Below are 15,362 nucleotides of genomic sequence, written 5' to 3'. Positions count from 1 at the left end.
TGCTGTACTGAGTAGGATTCAAGAGGAGGCGTCACATCTTAATCATCTTTGAGTCTCGAATGCCTGGGACGGTGCCTTTACAATACATGGTTGGCACTCAACAAATGCCTTAGACTGGAGGCAGAGCTTCAATCAAGTTACTACTCAATTCAAAATCTTCACAAAGCCTCCCTCTGGCCTCCTGACTGTTTCAAACCCTCCACGCCCAGACTGGCACATCGGATGCTCAGCCTCTTGGTCACAGTGGATTTCTGAGCACCTCTTACCTCCGGGCCTTTGCTCACCTGTCCCTCCTGCATATGATGCCTTTTTCTCCTCTTTGCCTGTCAAAGCCCTATCCATCCTTCAAGGCCCAACCCAAATGCCATGTTCCTCATGAAGCAGCCATCAGGAGGTGAGGCCTCTTACTGCTGAGAAGCAAAGTGCTTTGTCCTTCACTCCTGAAACACTGCTCTGTGCTTTAATGATGTGTGTTTGTAATAAAGCACTTGGAGGGCAGGTATTTCCAGACTTGAGCAGAGGGTAGTGCACGCAGTAGGTGCTCGGTAAATATTGGATAGGATGCCTATGCCTGAAGGTGGAAGAGGCAGTAAACTCATCTTCAAGGAACCAGCACGACACAGATCTCCTGCCCTGTCCTCTTTTTTCTCAGCAGGGACAAAACGTGAGCTAAGGAAGAACCAACTGAGTCACCGTCCATTCCTCCCCCAGCCAACGTAGCTCGGCTTCCCTCCTGGAGAGGTGAGAGCCAGGTGTGACAGCCCGAGTTCCCTTTGCTCCACCCCCTCTCTTTCCCCCAAACACAGAGCAGAAATTCACCTCTGCCAGCGTTGTTTTCAAGTTCCTGCCAGACGGGCCGCACACAGGACGCATGGCAGGCGGCCCTCAGCTTGCCTCTGCGGGGACCGTGATCACAGAAGCCTCCCTCCTCAGCATGAAGCACCTCAACTCTGCGCCCTGGGCCGCCCTAGTCCTCAGCCTGGCCTTTGCCTCTTTCCACCCGGCTTGCTTGGCAGGTAGAACTGTGAGCTTTATTCTCGCCACGCTGGGAAGAGGAAGGGAGGGGAGGGGGGAAAGAAGGAGGTGGGAGAAGGATTCCTTGGCTAGGGTTGGTCCCGCACAAAGGAAAGAGGAAACAGTACTTTCTCATCTGAAGGATTAGGCAAGAGAGGGTAGGGTGGGATGGGAGTTACCTTAAGACCAGCGTCAGCCAGTATGGGAGCAGCCACCTCTGCTGGCCTTTGCCACAAAGAGTCTCTCCCATCAGGGGACCAAACTGGCCTAAAATGATATCTTTGGGTTGCTGTTTCTCAACGGCTCCTTGTCAGCATAATTGTGTTGCAAACCCATATTTTGTGGCTGTCATCCTGCTTTTGCATGCCCTCCTCTCACCTAAGGACCTCTGTCCCTCCCTTGACCCTGTGCGCCCTTTGCAACTTTCACAAAACCTCAACACACAAAGCTGTCGTATGCTGTTTAACCTTCTCCCACCTTGCCCGGCTCAGGAGATGTTGGGTTATGTCCCGATTTTCTTGTGGAGGCTGAAGGGGGATGTTAGGTGGCCTCCCCTGGCTTGCTCTCCCAGGCTGGGCTCTGCACGTCAGGGACCTCGGTCACATTCTCATGCTCCTGGTTTCTGCCTCTGGCTTTGATCTTGCTCCTCAGAACAGTCTGCCCTCCTCTCTGACAGACAGATTCTCCCTCTCTTGAAACCAATCCTCGCCGTCCCCCCTCCAGGCTGTATCTATCTCTCCCATCCTCATGGTCTCTCCTATGGAGGTTCAGAGTGTGGGCTCTCAAGCCACTGAGCCTCAACTCAACTCTGGCTTCCACAACTTACTAGCTGTGTGACCTTGAGCAAATTACTTACCCTCTCTGTGCTCCAGTTTCCTCATTTCTAACATGGAGATAATCATAGTGCTTATATATAGGCTTGTTGTAAAGATGAAATAGGTTACTGAATGTAAACAACTTCTAATAAAATAGCACATGGTAAACCCTCAACGAATGTTAACACATTCCTTTTATTTTCCGAATCACCCCTCCCCAGATAAGAGTGGTTTCTGTTTACCTGGCCATGCTTAAGAGAGGGCCTCAAACACTTGACAAATTTAACTGCACTGAATGGTTGGGTCTTGCCAGCAGCCTTTACTTTGGAAGTGACTCCAACTGGGACCAGTCCCTGGCTGGCTTTGCTTGTGAGGGAGGTGGGTGATATTTAAATTCTTAAGAATTTGTAACAGGGTATTTAGTTTGAACCATATAAAATTTCTGATACTGAATAATTTTTGACCTACAGAAATGCCAATTTCATATGGTTGAACCTAATATTAGTATTCCATTAACTAGGTTTTTTCCCATTCACTAGCTCTAGACTGGGACCACTTCCATTCTAGGGTAGAGGGGAGATGAAAGTCAGGGTCAAGGAAGTTATTTGGGTAACAAGGGAAATTAAAACATTGAGGAATCAATTTTTCCAAAGCAAATAAAGACCAAGCTCTAAGGCATTTAGCTGTAAATTATTTACAGTAACAATCAGATTGCATCAAGGTAATTACTATACTTAAGCAGGACATTGCAGTGGCCGGGGGTGTGTGGCATAAAATTAGTCTGAGCAGCAATTTCATGGCTTTGGCTAAATCAGAAGTTTCCTCCTGACTCGTCCTGCTATGTGACAACAAGCAATTTTGAAGGACATATTAACCTAGAGTCAGTGGGGCCTGGAGAGTTCCAAACTTTTTTTTTTTTCATTCCCAAAGAAGTAGATTGAACAACAACATAATTTCCAGAAAGATTCTTTTAAATGGTCTCTTGGTTTTGCTCTACCGAGATCAGCATTGTCTAACAAAACTTTTTCTTTTTTTTGCGGTACGTGGGCCTCTCACTGCTGTGGCCTCTCCCGTTGCGGAGCACAGGCTCCGGACGCGCAGGCTCAGCGGCCACGGCTCACGGGCCCAGCTGCTCCGCGGCATGTGGGATCTTCCCGGACCGGGGCACGAACCCGTGTCCCCTGCATCGGCAGGCGGACTCCCAACCACTGCGCTACCAGGGAAGCCCATAACAGAACTCTTTTGATGATGGAAATGTTCCATTATCTATGCTGTGCTTCCAATATGGTGGCCACTAGTCACATGTGGTGATTGAGCACTTGGCGTGTGGCTGATATGACCAAGTAGCTGCATTTTTCATTTAATTTTAATAAACTTAAACAGCCACAATGGTTAGTGGTCACCGTGTTGAACAGAGACCGAGACCATCTACCTTCTGTTTTTTGCTTTTGCTTTTAATTTTTGGCCACACCCCATGGCATGTGGGATCTTAGTTCCCTGACCAGGGATCAAACCCGCACCCCCTGCATTGGAAGGCAGAGTCTTAACCACTGGACCACCAGGGAAGTCCAATCATCTACCTTCTTATCCTCAGGGATGAGAGGGAACGTGGGCCATGGTTTTTCTCCCTTGGGGATCCTTACGTTCCTCTCCATAACCCCTCCCCACTCCCCAAACTCTGATATTTCTGCTAAAGTGCTTTTTATCATTGTGCTCCTTGCTTATTAATCAAGGGACAATTCTAAGTGCTGCATGTTCTAGAAACCTCTCAACTTGCTTGTAGCATGTTTAATTAATTTTTTATTAAACCCTCTCTCTGAGTAATAACATCATAATCATCATAAATAAAGAATCAAGGTCAGACTTCAATGTTTACTAGTTCAAGTTTTTGAAGGAAATTGAAGCTAGTTACGAAAAGACATTCCAGATTTTTAAGTGATTGTGTTTATGCTAGAAAAACAGTTTATAGATGTACCTATCTGCATGGAAAGCAGCTAAAAGAAAGTGTTTAGAGGCCCTTGGTGATGGAAGGGACATGAGATATGAAGATAAGGCATCTCTGAATGGGACTCCGGAGTGATAGGAAAAGGGGAGTGTGTGAGTTTGCTAGCCAACAAAATACCACAGCCTGGGTGGCTGAAACAACAGAAGCTTCTTTTCTCACCGTTCTGGCGGCTCCGGGTATCACCGGGTTTGTTTTCTCCTGAGGCCCCTCTCCTTGGCTTATAGATGGTCCCCTCTGTGCTGGGTCCTCATGTGGTCTTTGCTCTATGAGTTCACATACCTGGTGTCTCTTCCCCTTCTTCAAAGGACACCAGTCATATTGGATCCATTTAACCATTTAACCTTAATTGCTTTTGTAAAGCCCTATTTCCATAAAATGGGTTAGGACTCCAACCTACGAACCTGGGGGACACAGTGCAGGCTATGACAGAGGGTTAGCTTTGTTGCATGAAATTTCAATGTACCTCTACTGGAACTTCTATAACACTTTCATAATACTCACTACTGATTCAAAAAAAGATTGCAAACTCTATGCCTGAGAATGGCTTCTCCTAGTGCCTGAGACTATCTTCTGTCTTTTCTTCCAGAAGCCAGCGGCAGCAGCAACTCAACCTTGACTGTCCACCATCCAGGCCTTGAGACCCTGGAGCAGTGCCCCAGTAAGCCTCTCCTGGCAACCTCCCTAACCCCAGGGCTCGCCCTGGAGCGGGGAGGGACACTTAAGCCTCCTTGCTTTCTGCCCGTTGGCATCGGGTGGCTGAGCGCCTGCCTGGCCCTCCTGTGCACCGGTGTGGTTTGCTCACGGCCCCAGAACTGTCTGCAGAGCACGTCTAAAAAGCTCTCTTGGGCTTGGTCCCCATCTAAGCTCACACTCTTTGGTGCAGGTGGCTTTAATGGCCCATCCCCAGGACAGCAGTCAAAACCCCGCTGACTGCAAATGCTTATAGAAATTTGGAAGTGGAAAGACCCTAGACATCAGCCAGTCCAACTTATGCCCAAGGCAGGAGCTTCATTTTGGTACCCTTTGCATATTTGTGTTCATCCTCTATTTGAAGACTTCCAGTGGCAAGGAGCCTACTGCTTCATAGAGCAACCACTGCTATGCGTGTCTAATTAACAGGAAGTTTGCCTTATTCGAAGTTTGCCTCCTTGATTCTGCCTTCATTGGATGACCAGATGTGTTTACTTCTGGGCACTTACAAAGGAGGGTAATACGCAACAACATGTAGAGGTTATGAACATGACTTTGGACTCCTATAGGCTTGGGTTTGAATTCTAGTTCTGCCATCTCGTGACCTTGCGCAGGTGACAGCCTCAGTTTCTTCATGTCAAACAGCAGGAATAACTGTGCCTATCACTCTGTGAGCAATAAATAAGGTAATGTGTGTAGAGCACTTAGCCTAGTACACGGCGTGCTTTAGTAAATGGTGGCTATTCTATTATTACTGGTCTCAATGTTATGAATATTAGAGAAGAGCTCGGGGGAGGGGAGGCTGGTGTGATGCTGTCATTCCCGCTCTCTCTTCCCACCAGATGTCGACTTCTGCCCACAAGCAGCCCGGTGTTGCCACACCGGAGTGGATGAATACGGCTGGATCGCGGCTGCCGTTGGTTGGAGTCTCTTGTTTCTCACCCTCATCCTGCTCTGTGTGGACAAACTGATGAAGCTGACTCCAGATGAGCCCAAGGACTTGCAAGCATGAGACTTAGAATCTCTGTCCCAAGAATGTCAATCACCACCAAGTTGTAGGTAATAGCAGGCAGGGATAGCGCTAATGTGATTTCCATTACTTTAAAGTCTTTTAATCCTTTTTTGTTTGTTTTTGCTTTTGTTTCTGTTTTTGTTTTGGCCGTGCAGTGCAGCTTGTGGGATCTTAGTCCCCCAACGAAGGATCAAACTCAGGCCCTTGGCAGTGAAATTCGGAGTCCTAACCACTGGACCTCCAAAGGTCCAGCAAATTCCTCCAAAGGAATTCCCAAAGTCTTTTCACCCTTAAACTTCAGTTAATTTTAAAAGGGAAAGAAGAAGGAAATGGGGGTGCAAGGAAGACAAGATCAGTGCTGCTGCCGTCACACCTAATTTCAAAAAGCACTTGGGCCCTTTATAATCTGATATCTCCCTGATCATCTCCTTTCTCAAGATGGCCCCCATGAAAATTGCTTGTGGTTTAACCATCGCCTTCTTCTGGCTTCCAAGGGTGTGGTACACGAGAAACATAAGCTTCAGTCTTTTAGTCAACACATTCAAAACAGAACTCAGAACCTTCTCACCAAAAACAAGGTGTTGTCCTTTGTCCCATACTTCAGTCAAGGGCGTCACTGTCGTTTCAAAATGTGAAATTCACCTTGGACACCCCGGCTTCCTCACGCCCACGTCCGGTGCTTCTCCAGCTCTTGTTCTTTCTGTGACGCATCTCCCATGGCTGTCCTAGCCATTCTCCCTGCCGGCACCCTAGTTCTGGCCTTCACTACACCGTCTGACCATCATGTCAGGAATATTTCATTTCATTCTCACTGCTTCAGGAACTGCACCCCCAGCTTGTCACTCCCCTCACCCCAATGTCTTCCACTTCTCTGCTGTCATTCCCTCTTCCACCTCCACCTCCAGAAGGAAGGCCGTTCCTCCAAGTCCAGCTCTAATGCTTGCTCTGCGGGCAGCCTTCTCTGCTCGTCTTTGGGAGACCAGAAGCTGGTGGTCTTAGGGCATTTCCGTGCTGCCCTGAGCACAGCCATTGTGAACGGGCCTCTTCACACTCTGGGGCATAATGTTTTCCAGTGAACGGATGAATGAGCCAATGAATAAGTTCTTGCCCTAGATGAATTTAAGATCATCGCTCTGCATTCAGAACCACTGTTTTTCTATAGATGGTTGACACAACTGACCTCTACTTAGTTCCTGCTGGCTCAGGGAATCCCTCAGGACCAGGGTGTCCCCCATCACTGTGCACTCTTCCAGTGGGAGTCGGGAGGAAAGGAGGGTGGGTTCATGAGAAGGAAGAAAGGACAGTGACTCTTTCTTTATGAAAACATGTCTGCCCTTTGAGAGCAAATATGTGTTTCGAATGGATAAACTCTAAATAATCATAATACAGAAAAAAAAGAGAAGTCAGAGGCCTCTGAAATAGGAAGAAACATTTTCTAGAGGTGGCAAATGACCCAAAGCCGACCGATTGCTCTTTCAGAAAGTCTGAATAAATTTCCCTGCCAATGGGAACTAAAGGATCGCCTGGCACATTTTGCTATCTTCTGAAGAGCCAGATGGTTTCAGAATCTCAGTTGTTTAATCAGTGAAACGGGATGGATTTATTGTTCCTAAGGGTTAATCATGTAGACACAAGTGTCTATGTAAGCCCCGAGCAATGTCATGGACATACACGTGGATGTGTGTTCCACTTTTTTAGAAATTGAAGGAAAGAGTTTCCACAATACATGAATGGTTTAATTCCTTCGAGATGAAAAAATTCAGTGTGGAGCTCACTTGGATTTAATATCTGTGAACATTTTTGAAATAAATCAGTGGGCAATAGTGATAAGAGCACGGGCTCACAAAAGCAAGAAAAAGAAAGGAAATTAAGATTTATTTCTAACGAATGTGAATAGAATCGACTCATGTTGCCTTGGTGAGCTTCAATTATCTAAGTGGAAAATGTAAGAACTGGACCGAATACACGGTTGCAAACTAGGTTCCAAAAGCTCAGGGAGCTATTCAAGGTGCTTCATGAAAGTGGGTGTGCATGAGGCCCTTCCTTGCAACCAGAGCAGCAGGGCTCTAATCTGTTTTACACGTTTGTGGACCTCTGTGGCAAGACTGCATTTGCTGCCTTAAGGAACGCACAGTCAGAGCACCAGTTGGCACCTGGGACAACGTGTAGATTCTCTGACTACACTGAAATGAATTGTGTGTAGTTGCTGCCACTGTCACAATAAAATTTAGGCATTTTGTGAATTGCTTTTCTTTCACAATAGGAAGGATAGATCAAATCCAAACAATCACTTTTTTCTTTGAGACTGGAAAGAAAGATGGTTATATAATTTGATGGTTATGTTACCCAGATGCTGTCTCTCAGATCCACCCTCAACATGGAATCTCTTTATCCTAACAAAGCAAAGATGTGTCAGTAAATTAAAAAGGAAAACCTGAGGGGGAAAACTGAGGATCAACATCCATCTAAGAGCTTCCTGGGATAAGGCAGCAGGACCTGCCTAACAGTAGATGTACTTTTCATTTAAAAACTTTGCCCTCAGTAACCAAGGCTGTCCTCGGCACCATTACAGACTGTGTGACACAGGGCACATCCAGTTTGGGACATTTCTAAATATCTCAAAATGCCCTACACAGAAATAGAATATTTAAACATTAAGGTGTGACACAACTATCTAGGTTTTAAAATCATCATCTTTAAATCTATTCATTTTTAGATGCATGATACCCAAGGACAAATAAACCAAATATATAATTTTCTTTTATATATAGAAACGTTATGCCATGTAAAATTAATTAAAAACAAGTCTTAGGGTAACTTGGGCCTCTTTTCCACAAAAATACATGTAGGCATATTTTTAAACTTAGAGAAAGAACAATCTAGAATTTTTTTTTTTTTTTGCGGTATGCGGGCCTCTCATTGCTGTGGCCCCTCCCGCCGCGGAGCACAGGCCCTGGATGCGCAGGCTCAGCGGCCATGGCTCACGGGCCTAGCCGCTCCGCGGCATGTGGGATCTTCCCGGACCGGGGCATGAACTCGTGTCCCCTGCATCGGCAGGTGGACCCTCAACCACTGCACCACCAGGGAAGCCCTAGAAATTTTTTTGATGAAGAACATTTCTTTCTGTTGGAGGCCTGGCTTCTGTTTTGAAGTCACATACACATACAGTGACATTCCATGGGTTTTCATCGCTGTGTGGGAGGAGTGCCTTGTAGACAACCTCTACCCGATGTCTACAACCAGCCTTACCTGGCTCAGCCCATCCTCCACACTTCCTTCCAGAGTGATCTTCCTAATCCATAAATAAGGGATCGAGTCACTCTTCCCTGCCTGAAATCCTCCAGTGACTCCTCACATTTGACAGAGGAAACTCCATACTCTTACCTGACCCATAAGCCCCTCACTAGCTTTATCTGTTCTATATTCTTCACACACACCCAGTTCTGAATTATTTCAGCTCTCTCACTATCCTCCAAACCTTCGTTCTTGCTGTTCACACAGCCTGGAACATATGCTTCCCAAGAGGCAGATTTGCCATGAACCAAGAGAAGCTAAAAATTCTGGTCCCCTTTCTTGCACGCCCCCCACCCCAAGGTCCTCTACCTAATTTTGTATTCCGAATTTTGTATGTTTTTGTTTTTGTTTTTTTTAAAGCAGGAACTCTAATTGCATATGTTTTAGGTCATAAAACTGGACCTGCCCTTGCTCTTCCCTCCCATCTCCCTCTCCTGATTGAATTCATTTGGTTTACTGGGATTGGTCCTCCAAGTCAAATTATCCCCCCTCCCTGGATGGACACACACACACACACATGCAAGCACACACGCATGCACACCCTACCTCAATGGCCTGTGCTCACCTCCAGGGCAACACTGTGAAAAAGACTCTCTCCTTAAGGGAGTGGAGAAAAAAGAAACCCTCCTACACTGTTGGTGGGAATGTAAATTGGTACAGCCACTATGGAGAACAGTATGGAGGTTCCTTAAAAAACTAAAAATAGAGCTGCCATATGATCCAGCAATCTCACTCCTGGGCATATATCCAGACAACACTATAATTCAAAAATATACATGGGCCCCTATGTTCATAGCAGCACTATTCACAATTGCCAAGACATGGATTCAACCTAAATGTCCATCGACAGATGACTGGATAAAGAAGATGCGGTACATATATACAATGGAATACTACTCAGCCATAAAAAAGAATGAAATAATGCCACTGCAGCAACATAGATGGACCTAGAGATTATCATACTAAGTGAAGTAAGTCAGAAAGAGAAAGACAAATAGCATATAATATTACTTATATGTAGACTCTAAAAAATAATACAAATGAACTTATTTACAAAACAGAAACAGACTCACATAGAAAACAAACTTATGATTACTAAAACGGGAAGGGGGAGGAGGGATAAATTAGGAGTTTGGGATGAACAGATACACACTACTATATATAAAATAGATAAACAACAAAGACCTACTGTATAGCACAGGGAATTATATTCAGTATCTTATAAGAGCATATAATGGAAAAGAATTTTTAAAAAGAATATATATATATATATATATCAGAATCACTTTGCTGTATGTCTTTAACACAATATTGTAAATCAACTACACTTCAATTTTTTTAAAAAAACACACAAAGACTCTCTCCTTGACCAAACTCCTTTGTGCCTTCTTGTCAACTAGACCTCAACCTAGCCTATAAAAACCACAGACTCTCAACACAAATGATTTCATCCCCCCCGTTAAAGGCTTGAATCAACACTAACATATTTTCTAGCAGCTCAAGGCTGCATCCCTAGGATGACCCTAGCCTCTCTTTTCTCAAGGCTGCCAAAAGAATTTGCTGTGTGTTCTAATCAATGCCTGACAATAGGCCCCTGAGCATATTTTCTTAGAACATTTACTAAAAAGGGCTTAGTTGTGAGTCCTTCCACTGTCCCTTCGAGATACCTCTCTCTCCATCTATCTACCTATCCATCCATCCATCCATATCTCCTACAACTCAGGACCTGAAACCTGTTCCTTTAAAATTTATTCATCGAGCAGGATAGGCCCTCTGTCCCCCGGTCTCTGTGGGAGGACAGAATCCTAGCTTCAGGGTCTTCAGGTAGCAGGTAGAGCTGGCCTGATCCGCATTTACACTGACCAACTCTGTAATTCCTCAATTCCCTGACTCTCCTGAGCCCCCCTCACCTCTCCCTTCTCCCTCATCCTCCCTGTAAAATGCCCAGCCACCTCTGTACAGTTGAGTTCAGGTCATAGTGGACTCTCTTATCTATGGCAATAGTTATAGTTCTTATTCAGATCTGTCCTCACCACCTTAGTGTCCAGCTTTGTTTATCTTTGACAACTGAGCACTTTGGACTATACTACCTACATGCTTGCCTTTCCCACTGGTCTCTCTGAAGGCAGAGACTGTGTCTTTCACCTCTGATTCCTTCTGCCTAACCAGTGTGAAGCAAAAACTCCATAAACATCTGATGAGTTAGTGAATCAGAGGAGACCCACGAATGTGGCCTGTGCAAACAACCACAGTGAAGCAGAAGAGCTGTGAGGACAAAGAAAGAGGCTCTTGGGAAAATTTGAGGTTTCAAGGTTGGGAAACATTTAAATTATTGTTTTCATAAGTTTATAAGTATACATAATTAAGTTACTTGTGGAAACAAGTATCTGGCAGACCTACCCCGAAAGTTGATTCCGTGATAAGAGACTAAATATACAAATGGACAAGGGCCAGACCACATATAAAAATAGAACTTTAACCGAGAGTCTGCAGCAACCAGTCCAAGAAGCCAACCCACTACCCTCAGCAACTAGTCCAGGAAGTCAAACGACCTCCATAGCAATCGGCCCAGACAGCCAGGATTTGGTTAATAATGGACAGCTTCAGACAGTTTAATTAATTAATCAATTCTTTTTTTTTTTTGTGGCCGCTCCCGTCGCGGAGCACAGGCTCAGCGGCCATGGCTCACGGACACAGCCGCTCCACGGCATGTGGGATCTTCCCGGACCGGGGCACGAACCCGAGTTCCCTGCATCGGCAGGCGGACTCTCAACCACTTTGCCACCAGGGAAGCCCTAATTAATCAATTCTTGCCCCAACTTACAACTTGGGACCAACCACAGAAAGCCAAATAAGTACCCTTGACCAATCACATAGGATGCCCTGCTCCTACTTAGCCCATCTACAGCCATCCCATGCCAACAGCCTCCGACGGGGCACACCTGAAGACCTGAAGTCTTCCTCCTTTCACCATCAAGCTCTCCCACCCCACTGCCTACCTTCGAGTCTCTGCCAAATGTAAATGATGGTGGCCGACTCCCCGAATAAATAGCGTTTGCTTGTTTTCAGTTGGGTGGTCTTGTTTATTTCCACAGTGACTATTTGTTGAACTCTTTGTTGAAACATTTGTCCTGTGCTTTGTACCCTGCAGGAGATCTTTTTACCTCGGAGATTCCTGTTACCAGGTCAAAATGAGAGAAGCTATTGAGAGGGAGTGTTAGGCTGAGTTGCGTGACCCCCAAAATTCATATGTTGGAATTCTAACCCCCAGTACCTCAGAATGTGACCTTAGTTGGAAATAGGGTCATTGCAATTATAATTAATTAAGATGAGGTTACCCTGGAACAGACCTCTATTGGGCCTTTAATCTGATCTGTCCTTATATAAAAAAGATTTTTTGGCACACACACACACACACACACACACACACACACACGGAGGACAACGTGTGATGAAGGTAGAGATCGGGATGATGCCCACAGGCCAAGGCCCAAAGGTCGTCAGCAACCACCAGAAGTTGGGGGGATGGCGAGAGGCCTGGAACAGATGCTCCCCATGGCCCTCAGAGGGAACCAACCCTGCCGACACCTTGATCTCAGGCTTCCAGCCTCCAGAACAGTGAGACAGTACATTTCTATTGGTCTTAGCCACCCAGTTTGTGGTATTTTATCAGAGCAACCATAGCAAACTAATACAAGGAGTATGGTTTTCTGAAAAAAGAGCAGTTTCAACTTGAAACCAAGGGGAGTCTTGTGCCCAGGGTTTGCAATGCCTGGACCACAGACACGAAGTGATTGAACATGAACAGATAGGCAGGATGGTTTCCCATGGAGCTTCAAGCTGTGGTCATGTGGAGTGAGTGAGTGAGTCACACTTGGGGACCAGAGACCCAGGCCGTCTTCCTGCACCTCCCCATGGCCCAGGATGGCTCTCCTCTCCCACACCACACACTACCTATTCAAGAACAGGTCAGGAGGGTGGAGATGCTGCCTTGGAAGACGGGACTAGAGGTGCCAGATGCCAGCCCCAGGGTCACACACATCCTGTGCACGGCACAAAAACACCATTCCATCCAGACTTACCTGCGTGAGGGCTGGGAGTGGCCAGGGGTGGAGAATGCAGGACTTCAGGGCTCTCATGTAAGTCCTGGGGTAGCAGGAAGCCCCCTTCTAGAAAACCCTATAATAAACCCACACTGCACCCATGGCTGTACACACTGTCGCCTTGTTCTGGCCACACCTGGGGCCCCTGAGCTCGCTTCCCTCACTGGCCCACTCCCTACTTACTGCCTGACACTGCCATGCTTCGTCCCCTCCTGCCCCACTGCCCCCGTCTGACTCTGAATGGTCCTGGGCAGAGGAACACGGAGTGTTTGAGAAGTCAACGCAGGGCGCCTTGGGAGCACATGAGCGGGAGAGCCGAGGCTGCTGCCAGCTGGGATCTGGAAAGCTCTTCTAGAGCAGCTCAGGTTGTTCATACGCACTTACTCAGGTTTCCTTGAGGAATGGGCACCTTTTAAAAGTTGCAAAGAGGTGGCCTAAGGGCTGCCAAAACCTAAGAAAAAAGAAATGACACATAAGATGTAACATGTGGCTTCGACTACAGGCTTGTCTGGTACAAAACACACTTGCTATATAGCATATTTGTAAATGCATTGTTTAAACTGTACTGAAATGGGAATTTCCTGGCAGTCTAGTGGTTAGGACTCTGCACTTCCACTGCAGGGGGCAAGGGCTCAATCCCTGGTGGGGGAACTAAGATCCCAGGTGCCACATGGCGCGGCCAAAAACAACAACAAGAACAAAAACAAAACCAAACTGTACTGAAAAGAAAAGGCTAAAGTTAAAAAAAAACAAAAACTTGATTACAAACAATACTCCATAATGGCCAGACTGGTAAAGCGCCGTTGATAAAAAAGGCCACAGCACAGATGCGACACTGTCGGTAGACTACAAACATGCAGTTATGAAATTTGCACGGGCAAAGAAGCCATTCCTATTCCCCACTAAAGCAGCCAGGCCCACAAATGCAATTATCATATTTCTTCTGTGACATGTTCGTTTCTCTCAAGGAGGAATAAGAGTTAACTGGCTCTATAAAGGTAAGCAACTATTTCTCTGTTCTCACTGGTTGAGCAAGTAGCTTATTTCTCAAATTTTGTATTGTTATAAGCAGTATATGAAATACAGAGAAAAATCATACTTTGAAGATGCTGAGAGCAAATATTCTTTTTAAAAACTGAATTATAAGTTATCAAGCCATGCAAAGACATAGAGGAACCTTAAACGTATATTACCAAGTGAAGGAATCCAATCTGAAATGGCTACTTATTAAGTGATTCCAGCTATATGACATTCTGGAAAAGGCAAAACTATGGAGACAGTAAAAAAGATCAGTGATTGGGGGTGAGAAGGGATGAATAGGCTGGCTGGTCACAGAGGATTTTTAGGGCAGAAAAGTATTCTGTATGGTGCAATAATATAGGATACATGTCATTACACATTTGTCCAAAAACATAGAATGTACGCCAAGAGTGAACACTTATGTAAACCATGGACTTCGGGTAATAATGATGTGTCAGTGTAGGTTCATCAATCGTAACAAATGTACTGCTCTGGTGGGAGATGGTGAGAGCCGGGGAGGCGATGCATGTGTGGGCAGGGCGTATGTGGGAAATCTCTGCATCTTCTGCTCAATTTTGCTGTGAACCTAAAGACCTAACCTAAAAAGTAAAGTCTCTTTTTAAAAGTGGATTTACAAGTATCTGGGAGAATCTTAGTACTCACTCCAGAGAAGGGTGATTTTTTTATGCATCAAATTAAATAACCTTGAGTTTAAAATCTTGAATAGGGCTTCCCTGGTGGCGCAGTGGTTGAGAGTCCGCCTGCCGATGCAGGGGACACGGGTTCGTGCCCCGGTCCGGGAAGATCCCACATGCCGCGGAGCGGCGGGCCCATGAGCCATGGCCGCTGAGCCTGCGCGTCCGGAGCCTCTGCTCCGCGGTGGGAGAGGCCACAACAGTGTGAGGCCTGCGTACAGAAAAAAATAAATAAATAAATCTTGAATAAAAGACTACTTATACAAGGATAACTTCCGTATCGTATGCACTAGCACCAAACTTTAATGCCTAAATTAGTTTATCAAGTCCATTCTTAGGATCACTGAATAAATCAAAAGTGTAAGTACTTGTTTACTCTCAAGATAACTGTACTCATTTATTTACTTATTTATTTGGGGGAAAATGTCTGATATACAGCCAATGGTCAACCCAGCCTTTCTTCATTTTACTCTTTATTCACTTTTACCCCCATTTCTCTCTCTCTCTCATTCTCCTGCGCCCACCCTCTAAGGCAACCATATTGGTCCCTATATGGACTCCTATAAAATATGAAGTATTATTATAAGTTTAGGTACTTTGAATTCACGTAAGCTAGATTTCATCCTGCCTCTTACTTTGTTCACTTGCTAGTAATGTTTTGAAGATCTGTTTACACTTCTATGTCCATAAGTCCAGAGCTTCTAGCTGCTACAC

At 45.6% G+C, this 15,362-nt stretch overlaps 2 protein-coding genes across 2 annotated transcripts in view; one reads left to right on the top strand and one right to left on the bottom strand.

Annotated features, from left to right (window-relative positions):
• The window catches only part of ATP6V0A4 (ATPase H+ transporting V0 subunit a4), an 84,743-nt gene extending 71,364 nt beyond the window's left edge, over positions 1-13,379 (bottom strand). Inside the window, exon 1 of the mRNA XM_030853671.2 lies at positions 13,318-13,379. The gene's annotated coding sequence lies outside the window, so the exon portion shown is untranslated. The remainder of the gene's footprint in view (positions 1-13,317) is intronic.
• On the top strand, positions 836-5,536 carry TMEM213 (transmembrane protein 213). The gene is made up of 3 exons (XM_030853672.3): positions 836-1,016; positions 4,421-4,492; positions 5,367-5,536. The coding sequence occupies exons 1-3, from the start codon at positions 872-874 to the stop codon at positions 5,534-5,536; spliced, it is 387 nt and encodes a 128-aa protein (XP_030709532.1). The 5' UTR covers positions 836-871.
• Positions 13,380-15,362: the final 1,983 nt, after the last annotated feature.

Source organism: Globicephala melas, chromosome 9 (assembly GCF_963455315.2).
Source record: "Globicephala melas chromosome 9, mGloMel1.2, whole genome shotgun sequence".
Lineage (NCBI taxonomy): Eukaryota > Metazoa > Chordata > Mammalia > Artiodactyla > Delphinidae > Globicephala > Globicephala melas.
Note: the sequence above shows the minus strand (reverse complement) of the source record. Positions and strands in the feature narration are given on the sequence as shown.